Raw genomic sequence first — 18,471 nt, 5'->3', positions numbered from 1 at the left:
TACCAAGTTCACAGAGAATCTTATTACCAACAAACAATGTAAGAAGAATTGGATTACAATTCCTGAAATAAAATTGAAACATTTTAAAGTTCAACAGTTATTAAAATCATCAAAACAATTTTGTAGTATATTCCTCAAAAGTGATTGTGCAATTTCATTCTACAAATGACAACATGTAGGGTTAGAGAACAAGACCACAGAAGAGACAGAAAAGAAGGAGAAACCACCTCCACAGAAGTAATCTTGGCGGAAGGTAGCAAGATCTCTTAACAAACTGAAAAAAGTCACAGTAAATAATTCAATCAGTGAGAAAATATTTAACAATATTTGGATTTCATAAAAAGCAAAGTAAATCTACACTGATGAACTTTGTTGGTTTACCAGTATTTCCAAAAGCTTAAGCTGTTAGAATGTGGATGAACTATAATTTTTATATATTAACGCTCTCCATCATATATGGGACTCTCTCCCACCACTAGAGAGCCTGACACATGGAATCCAACATAAATTGGAAGGTTGCATCTGTAGAGACTTGAACTCATGATGCCCAGTTCAAATAACCATGAAAAATTTGTAGGTTTACACTCTCAAAACTAGCGTAGGATAAGGACCATCTATTATTTTCATATTGTATATACAAAAATCGATATTATATACCTTCAACAAATGATCTCGTGGAGAGTAAGCTCGGCATAAATCCTGATGGAACTTCCGAATCCCATCAAAGATATCTATTTCAGGGAAGGGCTCCAATTCCTACCACAGAGAAATTACACAAATGAAAGGGTATAACTCCACCAAAACCAAATTAAGACTATTTAAGAGGTGAAACTTCATTGTTGAGAAGTCAGAAACGTTACTCTGATGTAATCATAAAGAGATGGATCAGAATCCACAGTGAGCTCGAGGAGCAAAGACAAGACTTGGGATGATCTGCTGCCAGATTGTTCTCCCTTAGCTTCAGTGGGAATGCAACATGCCACCAACTTTGACACTAAAAACTGCATCAAAACACAACATGAGTGTAGCAGAGAATACTGAAAGGGGTCTTTTTTTGGGGGGAAATGGGGTATTGAAGGTGGTGGGGCCCTAGGGGAGAAGATGTGCGGATGCAGAAGAAAAGATAGACATATAGAGTCAATAAAGGAACACACCTGAAGTTGCTCACCCAGAACACTGATAATTTCTTTGGATGGATTACTTTTAAAAGTTTTCAGCAATGCAGAAATGATACGACAGCATTGATCTTGTAAAGCACGGCAACCAATGAATTGACTAACCAAATTGAAAAGATAACTGCATCAAACATCAAATAATCACAAAAGTAAGTGCATATTAAATTATATAGTTAAAAAACGTCCAAAAAATTTCTGTTTTCAGTGTTTTCACTACATAGGAAAAGGACTACAATTATATAACATAACATCACTTTTCCTCTTCCATCCTATATGGAAAGAGAACTGCACACAAACACCATTAAAAGATACGAATATCATATTATTGGCTTTAACATTAGAAAAAATAGGGGATAATAAAGGAACTCTGCCCACTTAAGTGCACCACTATAATCTGCAAAAGGCATCTGCATTCTTTTTCGAAAATGCTAATCCAGTCACACAAGTAACAAATTAATTAGAAGCTTGTATGAATTGCTTGACCAAACATTGTTTTAATTATCTAATGATGTATACTGATAATGTAAACTTACTTGGAAGTGCTTGCAACAGCAGCTCTATACCCAAGAATATCTATAAGCACCTCAACTCCAGTCAGTCGGTGACATGTATGCCTATGGTGGGCTGCTGCTGCAATCTTATGATGCAGTTCCACTATAAACTGCAGAACCACAATAGCAATTCATTTCACAAAATGCATTGAACATGCCAACTGAACAAGAGAATTGAATATAAGGGGAATCCCATCATAGGCATAAGGAGATATCCAAATGGCATTTTACCATGAAAACCCTATCTGCGCGAAAAATGTTTATCTTGTCAACAACACAGATACTAGTAGCATCATCCTCCCTACACATAGGGTTATTAAGAAAACATTTTAAGCTAGAATTTTCAGATATGTAAACCAAATAAATCAAAGAAAATAGTGTACATCTCCAAAAATCCGTCAACAACTGTCTGAATTGCACGTGCAATTGTGTCCCTAGAAAAGAATGGAACTGCAGGGTTTGATGCAGACGAGGAAAGAGACAGAATGTGGCTGACAATAGATACCTATAAATGTGCCAAGGAAGAACAACTATAAGAGATTAAAACCATCTAGTTAATTCTAATGAACCAAAAAATACGATATATATATATATATGTGTGTGTGTGTGTGTGTGTGTGTGTGTGAAAGGTAGGGCAATCAATCCAAAACCCAATTGAATCCATAGAATCAGTAGCAAACCATATTTTTCTTGATGAGTTTGTCTCGTTCATTCTCGGATATCTGAGCAAGATGCAAAATTGAATTCTGAAGCACATCTGCTCCCTTTTCCCACCCAGATTTCTTACTGCAATGCAATGCCATGCAAACTGAAAAAATCTGCACAAAGTGATTTTTCACCAGAACTTCCAGAGGTTGACAAGCAATCTGGAATAAAATAACCCTGTGAGGCTAACAACTTAAAAGGGTTGACGACAAATATATATATATATATATATATATATAGAAAAAAGAAACGAAGAGTTGACAACGAATAACGGATGATGAATAGGGAAATAATCTTGTAACCTAGCTAATCCGTCTACCACAGATAAACTTTGAGGAAAAACTACGTAAGTGTTGGAAATTTTACAGGTCACCCAACAAATGGGAAAGGAAAGAAAATTCAAAATTTATCTTACCTTAACAACCCAGCTAAAATTTACTCAAGGGTTGAAAATTTACAGGTTACCCAACAAATGGACGAGAGAAAGAAGGTTCAAGATTCATCTTACCTTAGCAACCCAGCTGAGATTGCAGTGATCCCCATGCAGAAGTAGAGCCGGAAGAAGCCAATGGCAGCAATACTGCATGAAATAACTAGGTTCGGAATCTGATACAAATAATTGCCTTATCTGCAAAGGTAAATTGTCAACTAATCAGATTGGACATTTATGGATATGATATTCCTACACAACAGTTGGTCTGACAATGCAGTACCAGGTAACACAAAAAGCTAATTGTGAAGACACACCCAGAATGGTTTGTAGAACACACACCGTCGCATGTAATTGTCTTAAATGCACAAGCTACAAACATTAGCAGCGTCAAATCTAAAATATTGAACTTTTAAAAAAAAGAAGACAAATTACACTATCAGCAACCAACAAGATAGTCAAGGCAATGACACTAACATCGTTAGTACTATTCTAGTTTTTTTGGTAACAAACATTCACTTAAATAAAGATAAAAAGTAAAGAAAGGAGGCCAAATTGTCAACCTAAAAAAATAGTCTACCAACAAACTTTCAGCAGAAACAGTACAATTAAGTCAAAACTCCAACACAATCCAAACAAATCAAGCTAAAGGGGGCAATGAAGGCCACAAGGATGCCAAAAATCTGCTCCTTTTGCAAAGAAAATCCCCCTCCTCCACTTATCCTAAAAAATCCTGTCATTTCTTCCCATCCCAACAAGCCAAAAAACTGACAAGACTGAACTGCCAAAGAAGGATCGCCTTCTTCTTAGCATCAGCCCCAAAATATCCTCTGTCAAAAAGAAGTAATCTCCAGACAAAATACCCACAACTCCAAACACTTGTAGCAGCCTTCTCCAAATTTGATAGGTGAGAGCAATTCGAAAATTTATAATCTATAGAGTCCACATTTTAATAGCACAAAACGCAGATATCAGGCAATAAACAAGTATTTGGTCTTGAAGGATGAATCTCCTTGATAAACGTCACTCTAAAGGCATCCCAATTTTGGACCACTTAGAAGAAGGAAGGATAACTGTGAAAGATGAATTTCAAAGGACAAAGAAACTTGCTTCCCAATCCTGGAATTCTACCTGTTCTACTGTACTCAGTAGTTCTAAAAACAAAACATCAAACTGAATCCTACACAAGAGTGAATCTCCACAACCATTTACATAAGAAAGCCATTCCTTATCAGTAAGTTCCAGATAGTTAACACACCATTTTGTGTAAGCTATTGCACTAAACCCCAACTAGTTAAAAAGCTCTCCTTCATCTTAACGAATCATTCAGGAAAATCCATATCAATAACAAGCTTGGCTGCAAAATATGTCCTTTACTAAGATAAGGCTAGCAGATGCCAAATTTATTAGCAAGATTCCCTACATATTTTTGGAGAATAAAGGAACCTACAATTTCTGCAGGTCATTAACACAATTGAAACAAAATAAATAAGATCAGTGGACAAATGAGCACATTACCTCAACAAGAGCAGCAAGGCTTACACCACAAGCAATCCAACAAAAGAGAATTGATCCCATAAGCTCTTCCAAGTACTGCAAAAGAAATTTGGAGACCTCAACTATATACAATGTATTATTTGGTTAAGTAACTAAAGTTTCAGATTATTGAAAGTCTTAATTTGATCAAGATGATTGTTGTTATGAACAAATAACTTGTGCAAACTGTTTGCTACACCAAATGCCAATAAAAGAAATAAAAAATATATAATAATAATAGAAATAATGATTATAATGGTAATAATAATAATAATAAGGGCAGTGCAAATATCACTTCCCAATAATAATAATAAAACTTGTGATAATTTTTTTAAAGAAACAAAATTTTATTAAAAGGCAATGAAAAGTAAGAGTGAACAAGAAGTCCCCCAGAAAACAAAGATAAACAGATTACAAGAGAAATGCAACAGAAAACTACAACAACCAAGTTATCCTATAGCAACCTTCCAATTAGTAAAATAAAAGAGAATGTAAGATCCCTGAAATCTGACAAAACTGAAACCCAAAGAGATGACAAAAACCTCATCCTCTCCCAAAGCTATTCCACCACCACCCCCTTTATATTGTCAAATCCTCCTGTCCCTCTCCATACATATCACCCACAAAAAAGCCAAACCTGCAGCAACCCCAGAACGAACTAGCCTTCTTAACTTTCCTAAAAGAAGCATGAATTTTGCTAAGCAAAGAGTTGGCACCCTTCTGGAATTACCCAACAAAATAATCATAATAATAATTATAGTAATAATGCAAGGAGAGAACTACAATTATTACCTTAAACCTAGTTGTATAATGCAGCTGCCTGGAGAGATTATCAAGTACTGCGACAACCAATTCCCTGAAAGGAGGGGAAAGGAAAATCTTTACAGATCAAAGAAACATAAAATGAAAAAAACAATACATTATAATAGTGCAAATATATTGCTTGATTGGAAGGCTGCAGTGTCTTGATTAGGATTGGTTTTTTTCTCTAGTTGTAGATCTCTGTACTAGTTTTCTTGTTTCTTTCTGTTATTGGTGGATTACTTATCCACTTTTCTGTATGGTTTTTTTTATGAAATAAAATTTCTCCTTCTCAAAAAAAAGAAAAGAAAAGATAGTGCAGATATTGTACCTCTGACCAGGATCAATAGCAGAAACCACACATATCATGAACACAGCCTGCATGTGCCATGGAGATTGCCAAATGAATACAAATGCACAACAAAACAGCTTCTTACAATGTCATAAACTAAACAAATTTAATCCATATACAAATGAATTTTAAAAGACCAATGACATTTTTGAATCACTTCTGCTTACTCCATTCCAACCTAACAGAAATTAAAACTAGTTCTAAGGATTCTTAGTAGCCACTTCTACACCTTTCCATAAAGAAAAAGGGAAATGAAATAAAACACATGCACACACATACACTGCAAATTTTATTCTACGCACCTTCCATCCATCTGAACACTATAATATGTGCGCACATGGTATGCAGCAGTTGAGAATGTGTTTAGCCAGATTGACTGTTTCTAATAAAAAAAATAAAAGATAAAAATAGCGCTACTCCGTACTCCGTAGAATTTGAGATGACTTTAGCAAGGTTGACAACTTTGGGTATGTCACAAATACTTTATATAAAGTGACTACAGTCTATTAATAACATAATGGACCTGATTGGTAGATGTACAGTTTTAATTGTTCCGCATTCACCCACATTTCACTTACTTTGGATTCTTCTTCCTTTTTGGTTTTTGTTTTTTTTAACTTTTGCACACACAACATTCTTCTTTGCTTTGCATGCAAAGTTATTTTTATCATCTGGGAGAACAATTTAAATAAAGAAAGTCAGCATATACCTCAAACTCTATTTTCTCACTATGCAAAGCAAGATGCATAAGAGTGATAATAACAGTTTCCATTGTGGGACGAGGCTGTGGACCGACAGCTACAACCTCACTTGCAGCAACAAGTTTTTCTTTTGAGGGAAACACCAACAACACACCAAAGTTGGAACTAGAATAACAAGCACAAATAGATGTTAGCAAATAAAAATACTTTATGTTAATATAAAAAGTAGGCAATGTAAAGCCCCCAAGAGGGAACTTACAATAAATAAAATAGAATGTAGGACATTCAGAGCATTAATGTCAGTTGTACCCTTTTCAAGTTAAGGTGGGGTAGGCAAGATTTGTTGAGAAGAATACAAACAAGCGCCACAAATAATCATAGTCAACATGATATGAAAATAATTTAAGTCCAAACTCACCAGATATCATGGAATAATTCCTCATGTCCATCCCATGTTTGGAAAAGAACATCAATTCGTCTGGCCAGAGAGAACCGGACTCGATAATCAGGATCTTGGAGCATCAACAACAACCTTTCAATCAGTGTCTGGTAAAAGAGATACACCACAGCAACCATTCAACATAAGAATAGACGGAAAGAATAATAGAAAGTTATTCCTGATAATTAAGACAGAGTAAGCATTACAAGAGCAAGCAACTGAACTGAGGTGCCTATTAACATCCAAAAGGTACACTTGCCCAACATAACACCATAAACACTTGGTAAGGAGCCAATACTATATTAAGCAATGGCACATTTTCACACAATCTTTTTCTTTTTGACAAGAAAATAAAAATTGAAGATATAATAAATTAGTACCTAAAAAACAAGATGGACAAGGAGTCCATTCAAATCAAACACCCAAAATACAACTTAAAACCCAAAACCCACACCAAATTGGACCAAACAGACTCACCTAAACTAAAATGGCAGACCAATCCAAGGAATCCTAATTGACCACCAGTTGAGTTTTTGTAGTTAAATATTACCACATTAAAATTCCCACGAACACACCATACCTGACACCACATAAGCTGCCCACAACCTCCTATCAACCTGCTCCATCCGAGTTTCCACAAAAACCACTTAGTCAGGACTCAGAAGTTTCTTTCACCCAAAGATCCTTAAAAACCACTCTAACTAAAAATTTTCATTGGGTGAGATCACCAACCAACCTCTTTCTGCCAAGACTACCCCAGTTAACCACTTCCAACCATATTCAATTCAACAGTTCCTCCAACTTGTCCCATTGTTTCCCTCTAACGCCACTCTGTCCCTCTTCTTTGTCCACCTCCCTAGAAAATTCATCCATATTTCCTGCCTTTAGAGAACCATTATGAACTACTAGGTTGCAAACCTTAGATGGTCTAACTCCTGACTCCCTAATGCCGAAAATCTCCCCTTGTGACCCCTGGGAGAAACTCTCATGCCTACGCTACGCAAAACCTCAGGACAAATAGGACTTGCACAACCAGAATTTGTCCCCTGAACCCCTTTATCAGTGATCCCCACCCGGTCCATGTCATCAGGTATTGGACATTTGATGGACATTTAAAACTTATACTAACAAGCCCTCATCACATGTGAATTCATATTTCCCCTCGTATGCATTGGACACTTGGTGGACATTTAAAACATATAATAACAACTCATCATCACATGTGAATTCATTTCCCCCTTGTTCTGCAAATTATATTTTTCAGCAAGTTTACTAATTTCTTTCCCAGTGATGGATATATAAATTGGATTTGTGATCACTAAGTTAATGATTCCTAGTTTAGTAACTACTTTTGTTGTCCACACATGCACAAATCTATATTTGCAGTATTCATTTTTGTCCTGCAAATGCTCCAGAGCTTAACCGTAGCTAAATTTGTAATTGAGAAATAAATCACCTCACCAATTTGAGGACTAAGTAAAACAAAATCGCATATGCAATTAATTAGCTTAGCACGTCCAAACCAGTCAAGAAGATCACATTCAGCAACTTTGTTCACCACATCTCCAAGATGCATCAAGTTCTGAGATTTTTAAAAAAAAAAAAAAAAAAAAGGTTATTCAGTGAAAGAATACAATTAACTCTTGCAACAACCATGGAAAGGAATGATTATCGTGATGATTTCTTCATGCGAGGAGCATAATACACAATACAACAGCATTTGCTTTCTTTTCAGGAAAAAAATACAAACAAACAAACAAAAAAGAAATTGACAAGATATGTAGCTAGGAAAAAAAAGAGTATGAGTTGCTATGCAGGACATGTGCAAACTATAATAAGGTTTTTTTTATAAATTGCATGATTGAAATGCAGTAGCAGAAAATTGGCTGCCTGTACAGGGCATGAAGGGAGTAGCTTTCATCAAGATTTGATTTCTGACTTATGCTTCACAAATAGTGTTGTGCTATGTTTCTAAATTTATAGATTTTTTATTATCGAGAATGGAAGTCACTTTGTTTTACTTTACTTTCATATAAAGAAAGAGTGCATAAAACTTATGACTATTTTCTGATACTGCACATATGAATTTATACATTAAACAAAACTTTATCAAGAGAAAAGGTTAAGTGCATAGGAAGAAAATCCACAAATTAAAAGAAAGACAGCAAATATCAGTCTTCATTTTTATTGTAAAATCGAGCAAAAAAAGTTTGAAAGTACCTGCTTAGATCCTCTTTGCCCCAATGAGACAATGACAAATTTATCCTTCCTGATAGAGTCCAAGGATAATAAAGTGCCCAGCAAAACACGAATGGCAGATAATATCTTAACACAATCAAGTTTAAGACTGACTTTCATCTTAACCATTTCATTCATTAAACTGACCTGCAAACAAGGCAACTATAAACCCATGATCCATCAAACTCTATTTTGAAATTAAACCATTAAATACCTAGCCATCTTGTAAATCTGTAACCTAAATTCAGAGGAGTTATTAATTACCATGTCTGTAACATTTTCAGGAGATGACCAGTATGGCTGTTGACAAAGACCAAGTAGAATTTTTTCCCGCACCTGAGTTGAAATAAAGAAAAATGAAATCAAAAGGGATGCGATTATTACATGCATGGATTTCAGAATATCAAACATATGTGGAGAAGAGAAGTGTGTGATACCATTTGATCACTTTCTTTCAACAGGAGTTCAAACAGGACATCCCAGGTAACGTGTAAAACTGGGAAAAAATCTGAAATAAGCAATATCATGTCCAGCTTCCATTTCTCTACAGAAGAGGATACCCTACTGGCAATTTTACCACCAACAGTTAATACATCCACATCTCTGGAATCTTCATTAACATCCAACTCCATGTCCACAATCCTACTTTTCTGGCTACCAGAAGGACAAGAATTTTGTATTTGGGTATCACATGCTGATAAGTCTTGCAGGGCCACATCATACTTATGACTACTTACACCATTACCGTAAACTTCATACACCTTAGCCAGTGCTTTTAAAAGCCTCTCCATCAATTGGATGATGGAACCATAAAGTTCAACATCCACATGATTTTGATCTTTCCACCTACTGAAGATAGGGGAGTAAACAAAACTCCTTAAGGAAGCAACAATAGAGCTTGTTCCATTAGAGGCAAAGTCAGAGCCCAAGCAACCAAGAGCCAGAAAATCATTGTGGTTTCCTTGGGTGACATGAACTGCACAGTTGAGCCATTCTAAAAGGTATTGGCCCAATTTTGAAAGGAATGATGAAGCTTCCTCTCTTTGCCTGGAATAAACCAAACCAGGTATGGTATAAACAAGGTAGAGCATGCGAAGAATAAAAGCAGCCAGCAATACAAAGGTAAAGGTCAGATGTCGATGTCCGCAAAATCTATAAATTCAACCACCACGTGAAATAGTTTCAACTGCAAATTTTTACAGCATGGCATAACAGACACAACATCTGGAATCAGGATCAGTATGTAGACATAAAGGGTATACTGCACAGTGTTGAACATAACATGTCTACAACCCCATAAGTACACTATGCAGCCCACAAGTGCAACACTGACTCAAATGCAGGAAAAACTCATAAAGACAGCCAGAACATATGCATGTCAAGCCAAGCATCAAATTACAAACGCCTACTAGTGAATAGTGAACTATTTTACTTAGCAAAAGAAGTACTTCGTACAGACATAGATGTCTTCAGTAGTAAGAAGATATTTATCCTATTAACAAAGCCAACAACCGATACGAACATGTTATTATCAAATACAAATGTAGACAAGAAGATGAAACAAACCTCGTCAAGACTGAACCATAGATGAAGTTTGACAATAGAGCACATATAAAGAATGCATCAGATAGAGGTCTCTTTCCCATCTCCTTGTCTACTAGAGCTTCAAGAATAAGGGTCTCCATCTCAAAAAGCAGTGGATCCCTTATCTGCGTGGGGAGCCATACACTTGGATGGGTTTGGGAGGGGGAAACCTGAATTTGACCATAATGTCTCAAAAAATATATGAAATTAATCAATCCCAAAAAATGGGGTGCTTATAAAATTAATATTCCAGTACCTCAACGCTAGAGCTGGAATCAATATTAGCGAGAACTTCCACAGTGCAGTCAAATAGCCCATGCAGACAATTGTGCTCAGATTCTTCTGGCTATAATCAGGAATGGAAAATCTAGTTTCAGACCAATTGGACGCCAACAAGTTCAGTGACATTCAAAATCCAAATGAAAACCAAGGTGAATTAGCACATACCTTCTCTGAAGCCTCAGTAACATCTACAATTGAGTAAGATAGAGGAAGCTCTTTACAGCATTGAGCAAAAGGAGCACTACCAGCACACAAAGAATAAACAGCTGCAGGTAACAATAACACCAACTGCTCATTAAGCACAGAAGACTCCTGCACACAAAAAACCAGTTTATAACTTGACAAAATATGACTTCTAACTACAAAGTTTAGCAAGTTCAAAGCACGTGCACTTCAAAGGGGTGAATTAACAGAGGCTCCATGGAATCATATAAGGGAACTTCACACAACTTGGGTTCCACTGCATCATATAAGTGAAAAGCCCCGAGTCAGCTATGATTTTTGTAATAAGGCAAGTGAGATACAAGGCTTCCTCAAATAAACTACCATATTCAAAAATTTCTACAGCTTTAGTTTGTTTCCATAACACCTTCGAGGCATATGACAAACAGTCTCAGTTTCATTTTTTTCAACTTTACAGACTCGGCTTAGATAGGTGCCTAGAGGAATCGAACACCAAACCACAGGCCTCACCATTCAACTAAACCCTCGTTGGTAACAAACAGTCTCAATTGAACAGTGTTCCAATGCATTTTGGAATCAATAACATTCTCATTACTACAGAGTATAGGAAAAACTTCACTCCGGACCTTCTGGTCATATATGATATGTGAGTAAACACTGCCAATTCACACTGGTTCTAACAAAAACAAGATTAATTGAAGAACTAAGAATACCACATATTCAATTAAAATTAAAGTAACAATACCATCCACTTAAGTTGACCCAAAACTGATCTCAGGAGGTTTTTTCTCAGATGTAAAATGTCTCGAACATCACCCTACACAAACATGAGGATGGTTATATAAGTAGACAAACAAGGCTACAAATATGATGGAACTTAATTTGTCTATCTTGTAATGTTCACTATAATGAAGGCAATTTCAAATGCCTTTCAAGAAACTAGATGAAATACACTGCTTGCATGTTTTACAAGTAGAGGTAATAATGAAACAAATGGTTATATAAGGAGACAAACAAGGCTACAAATCACCCACTTACTTGTGAAACTTTCTTTGAGAAGTAACACGAAATAAAATACAAGACAGACCTGAAATAAAATCATAATCACACAATTAGGCAACCTGCATCACAAGAACAGCATCACATGTAGGTCATCATAGTAATTTAATTGACAGGCAATGCATGCACTTACACTGATGGCATTTGTTTAAATAACCTAAGATCCCAAACATCCTGAGGTACAACACATGTGTATATAAGATCCTGGAAAGAGAAAGTGTGAATTAAGAAGACTTTAGAGCAAATTTATACAAGTGACAGTACCTAACTGCATAAAATATTAGAGAACAGTCTGAAGAACACACGTTGTCACACTCACATTTGATATTATGTTTCCAAGGAGCACCATAGCGGCATCTACCTGCACAAAGGCACACAAAATGAACAAAAAGCAAAATCTTGACAGAAGTTCAGAAGTTCCAAAAGTAACTTGAGAATATACTATAAACGTCTTGAGATTTTCAACATATTCATTCCCTAATTCCAAAAGATACTATAAACGTCTTGTTAGATTTACCTAATTCCATTAAAACTTAGGCTATGTGTGTCTTAATGTGTGCTAAAGGGAATTTCAGAATATAATGAACAACAGAGTATACTATGAAAAAAAGTTGAGAATAAAGCTACCGTGTCCGACACATTTAACAGTTATTGGAACCCAAGTCAATTGTTTTTAAACCTTTTAGTGATGCTAAAAAATAATCCCGTGAGTTAAAAACTAATCTAAGCTGATTGGAGCACCTTAAATTTCTGGCAGACAACAGAACAATATAAGGCAAACAGAAAACTTTCCAGCAAAACAGAGGCAAAGATGTACCAGATATGTAATTACAGAACCATGGAGGAGAAACATAGAAATGTATATCCATAACTCAGCTGAAAATACAAATATGTTTGAAGAGAACAGAAAGCCAACTTAATTCAGCTTGATTGGTGGGAGTTGTAAGCTGATTAAAATTTCCTCTAATTTTTCTGATTTGTGGAGCATGCATTGATGCATATCTTGGCTGCTTGTCTTTATACAAGCTTTATTTCAAAAACAAAATTTATAAATGTGTTTCCTATCGAAGAGAAAGAACCGAGACTTACAACCGGAGTTACATTACTGAACAATGGCAACCCCTGCATCAGGCAAGTCCACACAACTTGCCAACCACAATCAAACTGCAAAATATTGTCCAGCAATCCAGTCAATTCAAATACCAATTACAGGAAATAATATTAATGATAGTAGCAGTACATAAAGAATAAAGTTGACTCTCTTGAACCCCCACAACCCCAGTGCAGTAAATTTTTTAAAGTGAGACACCACCTAAAGTTGAAATCATTTACCAAGTACTTCTTTAACCATTTATGTAACGCGCTCCTAGAAAAAATTAATTGTAAAGAGGAAACTCCAACCCTATCAGAACCAATTCCATACATATTACTGATATTTGCAGAGTCCCTGAAGAAAGCACTAACAAACTTAGGATAGTACAAACCCAGGGTTCATTCAGTTGGACAAAGGATGGATAATCAGATTTCCACTCATCTCAGTTTATGTTACTTTTTCACATTGATTAACTGTAGCTTAAATACTGTAGTTAAAAACAATCTTTCAATTGAACCTCTTAAAAGATGACAGGCTTAAATCTGGAAAGGGGTAACACAAAAAAGAATGAAAAGCTGTAAAAAGAAAACATTGATCTGCAAAAAAAAAAAAATTAAAATTAAAAGAAGAAGAAGAAGCACCTCATTCAAGCCCGAGGAGCTTGATGGCTTCTTCAGCTTCGGATCTGAAAGCAACACAGACGAGAGTTCCTGCAAGCTCCTTCACATGCAAGTAAGTATATAAATACGAGTGCACATGAAGTAAAGGATAAAGAAGTAGAGAGAAGAACGTAAAGGTGTCATCCATATCTTGTTTGCCAGTAGATGTTTGTGCAGACATAACAATATTAAACTTAGATTAGCACCATATATGCCACAGTCATATTGAAATGGACCACAGGTGTTACACTTTTATCAAACTTATACACACACTGGCTATACACTTAACAAATTCAACTGAATAGTAGATGTCTTATGGGAAATAAGAGCAGTATACCTCAGGGTCCAGAGCAAACCATCATAAGCATGCACCATATTTGCATCATTCAAAATTCTGCAATATGTTCAATTCCATCAGTACAATAATAATCGAAACATAAGCAGCTTCACCATTTTATTCAGTGTGCTAACAAGTATACCACAGATATGGGCCAGAAGTGAAACATTTTACACTTGAGTCAACTAACTGTCCAATAGTAATTGCCTACACAAGCATGCAGGAATACTCAAACTTAAGATGATATCTAGTCAAGAAACACTTAACTGCACAAATGTGCATAGACACTCAACCCAAAAGTGTAATTTGAATTGCATATACACGCAACAACGGCAATTGTTGCCACATAGAGACGCAACTTTCATTCTAGAGGCAAACAGGATCAAACCTTGATCCAACACAGCCACACATTTCAAGGAGTTTGTATTTTTTTCCCTAAATAATGTGCATATATAGTATACATATATATACTGGATAACAAATATATGGCACAGGATCTAACTTAGAACAAACCAGGTACAAGACTCCAAAGTAGTATAACAACAATTAAAGAGGAGCATTCCAGGTTCTAAATTCATATGTCGAAATTATAAGAACTTGGTTTTCAGTAAAGTTATGCTAAAAGAAGTTGAGAGAGAGAGAGAGATCAGAATAAACATTAGTTTGATTAACACTAGATAATGGGACAATTATAACTAACTATAACATGGCATGAAGTACCTTTGAAAGCTTGTGCATATGCCCTCGAACCAGTAGATGAAAATATCCTTACTAATACGTGTGTGGTATTTACGAGTCAGAAAACAAAATGAAGCATTCCTGAAATCATTAAACCAGCCCGTCATAAGCATCAGTGCCACACAATAGTTTATCGTCCACATTAGATTATAGAAAATTGTTTTACACTGAAGGAAGTGCGGTATCATCCACAGATAGAGTGCACAAGATACTACACAAAGAAACTAAACTACAAACATAATCAGTCAGCCTAAACTTACCACAACCATTTTCCTTGCATGAGAGCCTCTCTTAAATGGGCAGCAGCATGCTCTCTCTTGACCCGCTTTTCAGTTGATGGTGCTTTAGTCATGTTAGTACAAGCCTGAAGAGTGAAATCACCTTTTTTATGTTTTTTATAGGAAACAAGAACTTCATTGAAAAGGAAAAAGATGAGATGCAAAAAAAGAGATCAGCCATAAACCAGGATCATCAGTCTCAAGAAAGCAAAGGAGAAAAAGTGCAACAAATTTTCTGCTTCTCCAAGTGTTTAAATCAGTTGTTTGAGAAACAAAACTTGCACTCAAGACCTACTCCAACCTCACTCCACCTTAAACCACTTTTGCCAAAATTGAAGCAACATATACAGTAGTGTGGAATTCATAATTTCATACATATTAAGAATTGGAATATTGCCTTAAAGCAAACCAACAAAAACTAGCAGAACTTTGGCAATGTTAACATAAGCTTTGAAGGATGGAACCCAAAAATAAAAATCCAAATCATTGTAAAGAAATTTGCGAAACCACAGTGAAGATATTAAGATTAGGCAAAAGTTCCACAATGAGATGAAAGTGGAGTAGTTACCCGATAAAGTACAGCGGCTGCAAGCTCAACCAGACCACAATGTGAGCTACTCAAAGTACCAAACTTGTCATCTTTGGTTGCATCAGTCCTGCACATACAGAAAGTTTTACATGATCATCTATTGAAGCCACAAATGTAAGCTTCTATCAGGAATACCATAAGAGGAAATGTAAAAAAAAAAAGTTTATAATAACGAGGAAAAAAAAGAGTGGAAAGGAAAAAGAAAAAGCCCACCTAGGCACATTAGCATTGGATATATAGCTTTGATCTAGCTCCTTGTAAACTATGTCTAGAAGTTGATGTACCAAAATGCTCCCATCAGTAGCACCCCTAGTAATATTCAGCTGTAACCTTGCATAAAGAATAAGTACATCCTGCAAAAGAAAAAAAATACAAATGCAAATATAGTTAGCAATCAGGATACTCAAATACATATAAATAAACTGCCGAAATTTCTTTGAAATGCATTAAAAACCTTAAGGGATCGATCATGGGTTGTCAGCCAACACCGGAACACAAATTGCTGCACAGCATTATGGATCTCCAAGGATTCACAATCCAAATTTGGACCATCTTTTATCAAAAATATATTGATACACTCAATAAGTTTTCGCGAAATCTTTCCCTCATCCCTGGGCAAGATACAACACGAAAAACAGCATGTACTCCATCATAATGAACATAGAAGGCGAATGTTGAACATTTTAGGCCACATCAATGCGGGAGGTGGGCGAGAGAGAGAGAGAGAGAGAGAGAGAGAGAGAGAGAGTTACCTAATGAAACAGAAAATTTTGACAAAACGCTTAACAATGTCTTCCCTGAGATTATGTGGGAAATCTCCAGGCGGATTCTCCAAAAGCGCATGGAGTGTAAGAATGCAGCGAAAGACCTCCTCCTTGGGATGATATTGATTATCATTCTTACCACCCCAGCTGTCCTCTACCAACTTCATGTACTTTTTCACCAGCTCTTATCAATGCAGAATAAGATAATTAAAAAAATGAGCAACAACAGTTTTATATAACATTCAAGAAGAGATATGTACTCAAGGTTATTTAGTCAAAAGAATGACTCACTGCAATAGATGTCCTTCCTCATGTGAAATCGATAATCTCTGACAGCCAATAGATGCCGGAGAACAATCCCATATTCCGATTGAAAGCTTGTGGCATTTTTTACAACCTCCCATATATGATTAAAAAGATTTTTAACTACAGGTAACAATGGCAACGGCTTGCCTGAAATGATGATGAAAACAAGCATAGTTAGATGTAAAATGCTTAATCACACTCTCTCTATCACTTCAAAACTTAATCTCTTGGCTCTCTTTAGTACCTGAAAAATTATCATCCTCTGCTCGCTGAACCACTACCCGTAGAGTCTTTGCAAATATCAACTTTGGTCGCTTGCTTGAGGATATCTCCAACGAAGCGCACTGAATGAGCATATTGGTGAAAAAAGGCCAGGTTTCAGCTGCAATAACAATAAAAACAGTTTGCGTTCACTTTTTCAATGATTATTTATATAATACGAGCGAAACTGCATTTGTCGTGAATAAATCTTCATCATACAGTGAGGAATCTCATCTGGTTTAAGCTCTGCAGTGTTCTTTCCAAGATATTTACAGAAACCAATCGATCTTTCTCCTTCTAACCATGTATTCAACAACTTTATCCCTTCCTGTAGATACATCAAAATCTTGATCACACAATGATTTCCGTGAAACAAGAAAACAATACTGTGTTTTTTTTTTGTCAATGAAAGTAATACTGTGTTAAGCAGCAAAGAAAACAACAAAAACGCAAAAGAACCAACAACTCAGTAGTTCAGAATCATTCTTAAACACAATTTCAGAATGAATTCTCTCATTTGAAGCCTAAAGTTCAGACAGCATTTTGACCTGATTGGTCTCGGATTCCATGTTAAACTTTAGAACAATTAAGCACACATTAAGCTTCTCCGTTATCATAATTACACAGAATAGACGTACATGGATCCTCTTGGTCACCAATAAATTTCCAAGTTCGCATTCCATAAACAGAAACATCTACTTACCAAAAAGCGCTACTATAGCGATTAGGGTTAAGGTTATACAGTACTTCACAACCCTGAAATTATTTATTATCAGTTTAATAATTTCATTTTATTTTCGTAGTATTGCATTTTCCAGGCGACCAAACGGAGGGGAAAGAAATATCGGTGAGAGAGTAGGAGATAAATACTTCTCGAGTCCTGGCTTTATCGGACGAGAGCTTTAAGACAATCTCTTGGACGTCTCTGGAAATCACCATCGGAAGCCACCGGAGCTCCGATTACGAACCCGGCGATCTCTCAGCGCGAGAGACTCCAGCTAGGTTTCGTTTCCTAATGGCAGTGGGTATTTGGGACGGAAAAAATGGCGGGAAGATGAAGGAGGAAGTGGTAGAGACGAGAGAGTGGGGTTTCTGAGTGTGACTTTTGGCAAGGTTTTGCTTAGCTCAAGGGTTTTAGACAGCAAAGGTTTGTATTTGCTGATGTTAATATGCCAGAGGTCCAAAGGTCCAAAAGGTCGTCAAACCCAAATAGGAAAGACGATGGCCGAAAATTTTCTTCTTTTTATCTGTTTTTTTTTTTAGTAAATTTAGGTTTTACTCATAAAAAAACTTTCACTTTTGGAAAAAGCCAAAGCTTTTTCAAAAAAGACAGAAAAACCTCTCAACTTTCAAACCAAAGACATGCAAATGTAAAGGATTCCTTAGGAAATCAAAAAATAAATAAGGGCA

At 36.0% G+C, this 18,471-nt stretch overlaps 1 protein-coding gene across 1 annotated transcript in view; it reads right to left on the bottom strand.

Annotated features, from left to right (window-relative positions):
- Positions 1–18,253, bottom strand: part of LOC18775824 (serine/threonine-protein kinase ATM) — a 35,613-nt gene extending 17,360 nt beyond the window's left edge. Inside the window, exons 1-38 of the mRNA XM_020563871.1 lie at positions 17,932–18,253; positions 17,281–17,389; positions 17,045–17,182; positions 16,786–16,947; positions 16,483–16,678; positions 16,185–16,341; positions 15,944–16,083; positions 15,710–15,797; positions 15,124–15,227; positions 14,846–14,944; positions 14,126–14,182; positions 13,771–13,849; positions 13,126–13,200; positions 12,356–12,397; positions 12,170–12,240; positions 12,016–12,064; positions 11,723–11,794; positions 10,960–11,106; positions 10,769–10,858; positions 10,495–10,682; positions 9,366–9,975; positions 9,193–9,264; positions 8,911–9,075; positions 8,147–8,272; positions 6,670–6,797; positions 6,260–6,416; positions 5,530–5,576; positions 5,190–5,253; positions 4,380–4,454; positions 2,940–3,059; positions 2,407–2,592; positions 2,110–2,231; positions 1,958–2,027; positions 1,709–1,836; positions 1,155–1,296; positions 861–1,001; positions 658–756; positions 228–274 (exon numbers count right to left, since the gene is read on the bottom strand). Of these exons, the coding sequence (XP_020419460.1) occupies positions 228–274; positions 658–756; positions 861–1,001; positions 1,155–1,296; positions 1,709–1,836; positions 1,958–2,027; positions 2,110–2,231; positions 2,407–2,592; positions 2,940–3,059; positions 4,380–4,454; positions 5,190–5,253; positions 5,530–5,576; positions 6,260–6,416; positions 6,670–6,797; positions 8,147–8,272; positions 8,911–9,075; positions 9,193–9,264; positions 9,366–9,975; positions 10,495–10,682; positions 10,769–10,858; positions 10,960–11,106; positions 11,723–11,794; positions 12,016–12,064; positions 12,170–12,240; positions 12,356–12,397; positions 13,126–13,200; positions 13,771–13,849; positions 14,126–14,182; positions 14,846–14,944; positions 15,124–15,227; positions 15,710–15,797; positions 15,944–16,083; positions 16,185–16,341; positions 16,483–16,678; positions 16,786–16,947; positions 17,045–17,182; positions 17,281–17,389; positions 17,932–18,000 (4,631 nt within the window). The 5' untranslated portion in view covers positions 18,001–18,253. The remainder of the gene's footprint in view (positions 1–227; positions 275–657; positions 757–860; positions 1,002–1,154; positions 1,297–1,708; positions 1,837–1,957; positions 2,028–2,109; positions 2,232–2,406; positions 2,593–2,939; positions 3,060–4,379; positions 4,455–5,189; positions 5,254–5,529; positions 5,577–6,259; positions 6,417–6,669; positions 6,798–8,146; positions 8,273–8,910; positions 9,076–9,192; positions 9,265–9,365; positions 9,976–10,494; positions 10,683–10,768; positions 10,859–10,959; positions 11,107–11,722; positions 11,795–12,015; positions 12,065–12,169; positions 12,241–12,355; positions 12,398–13,125; positions 13,201–13,770; positions 13,850–14,125; positions 14,183–14,845; positions 14,945–15,123; positions 15,228–15,709; positions 15,798–15,943; positions 16,084–16,184; positions 16,342–16,482; positions 16,679–16,785; positions 16,948–17,044; positions 17,183–17,280; positions 17,390–17,931) is intronic.

Source organism: Prunus persica, chromosome G5 (assembly GCF_000346465.2).
Source record: "Prunus persica cultivar Lovell chromosome G5, Prunus_persica_NCBIv2, whole genome shotgun sequence".
Lineage (NCBI taxonomy): Eukaryota > Viridiplantae > Streptophyta > Magnoliopsida > Rosales > Rosaceae > Prunus > Prunus persica.
The sequence above is the reverse complement of the archived record's forward strand: the minus strand, read 5'-3'. Positions and strand labels throughout refer to the sequence as shown.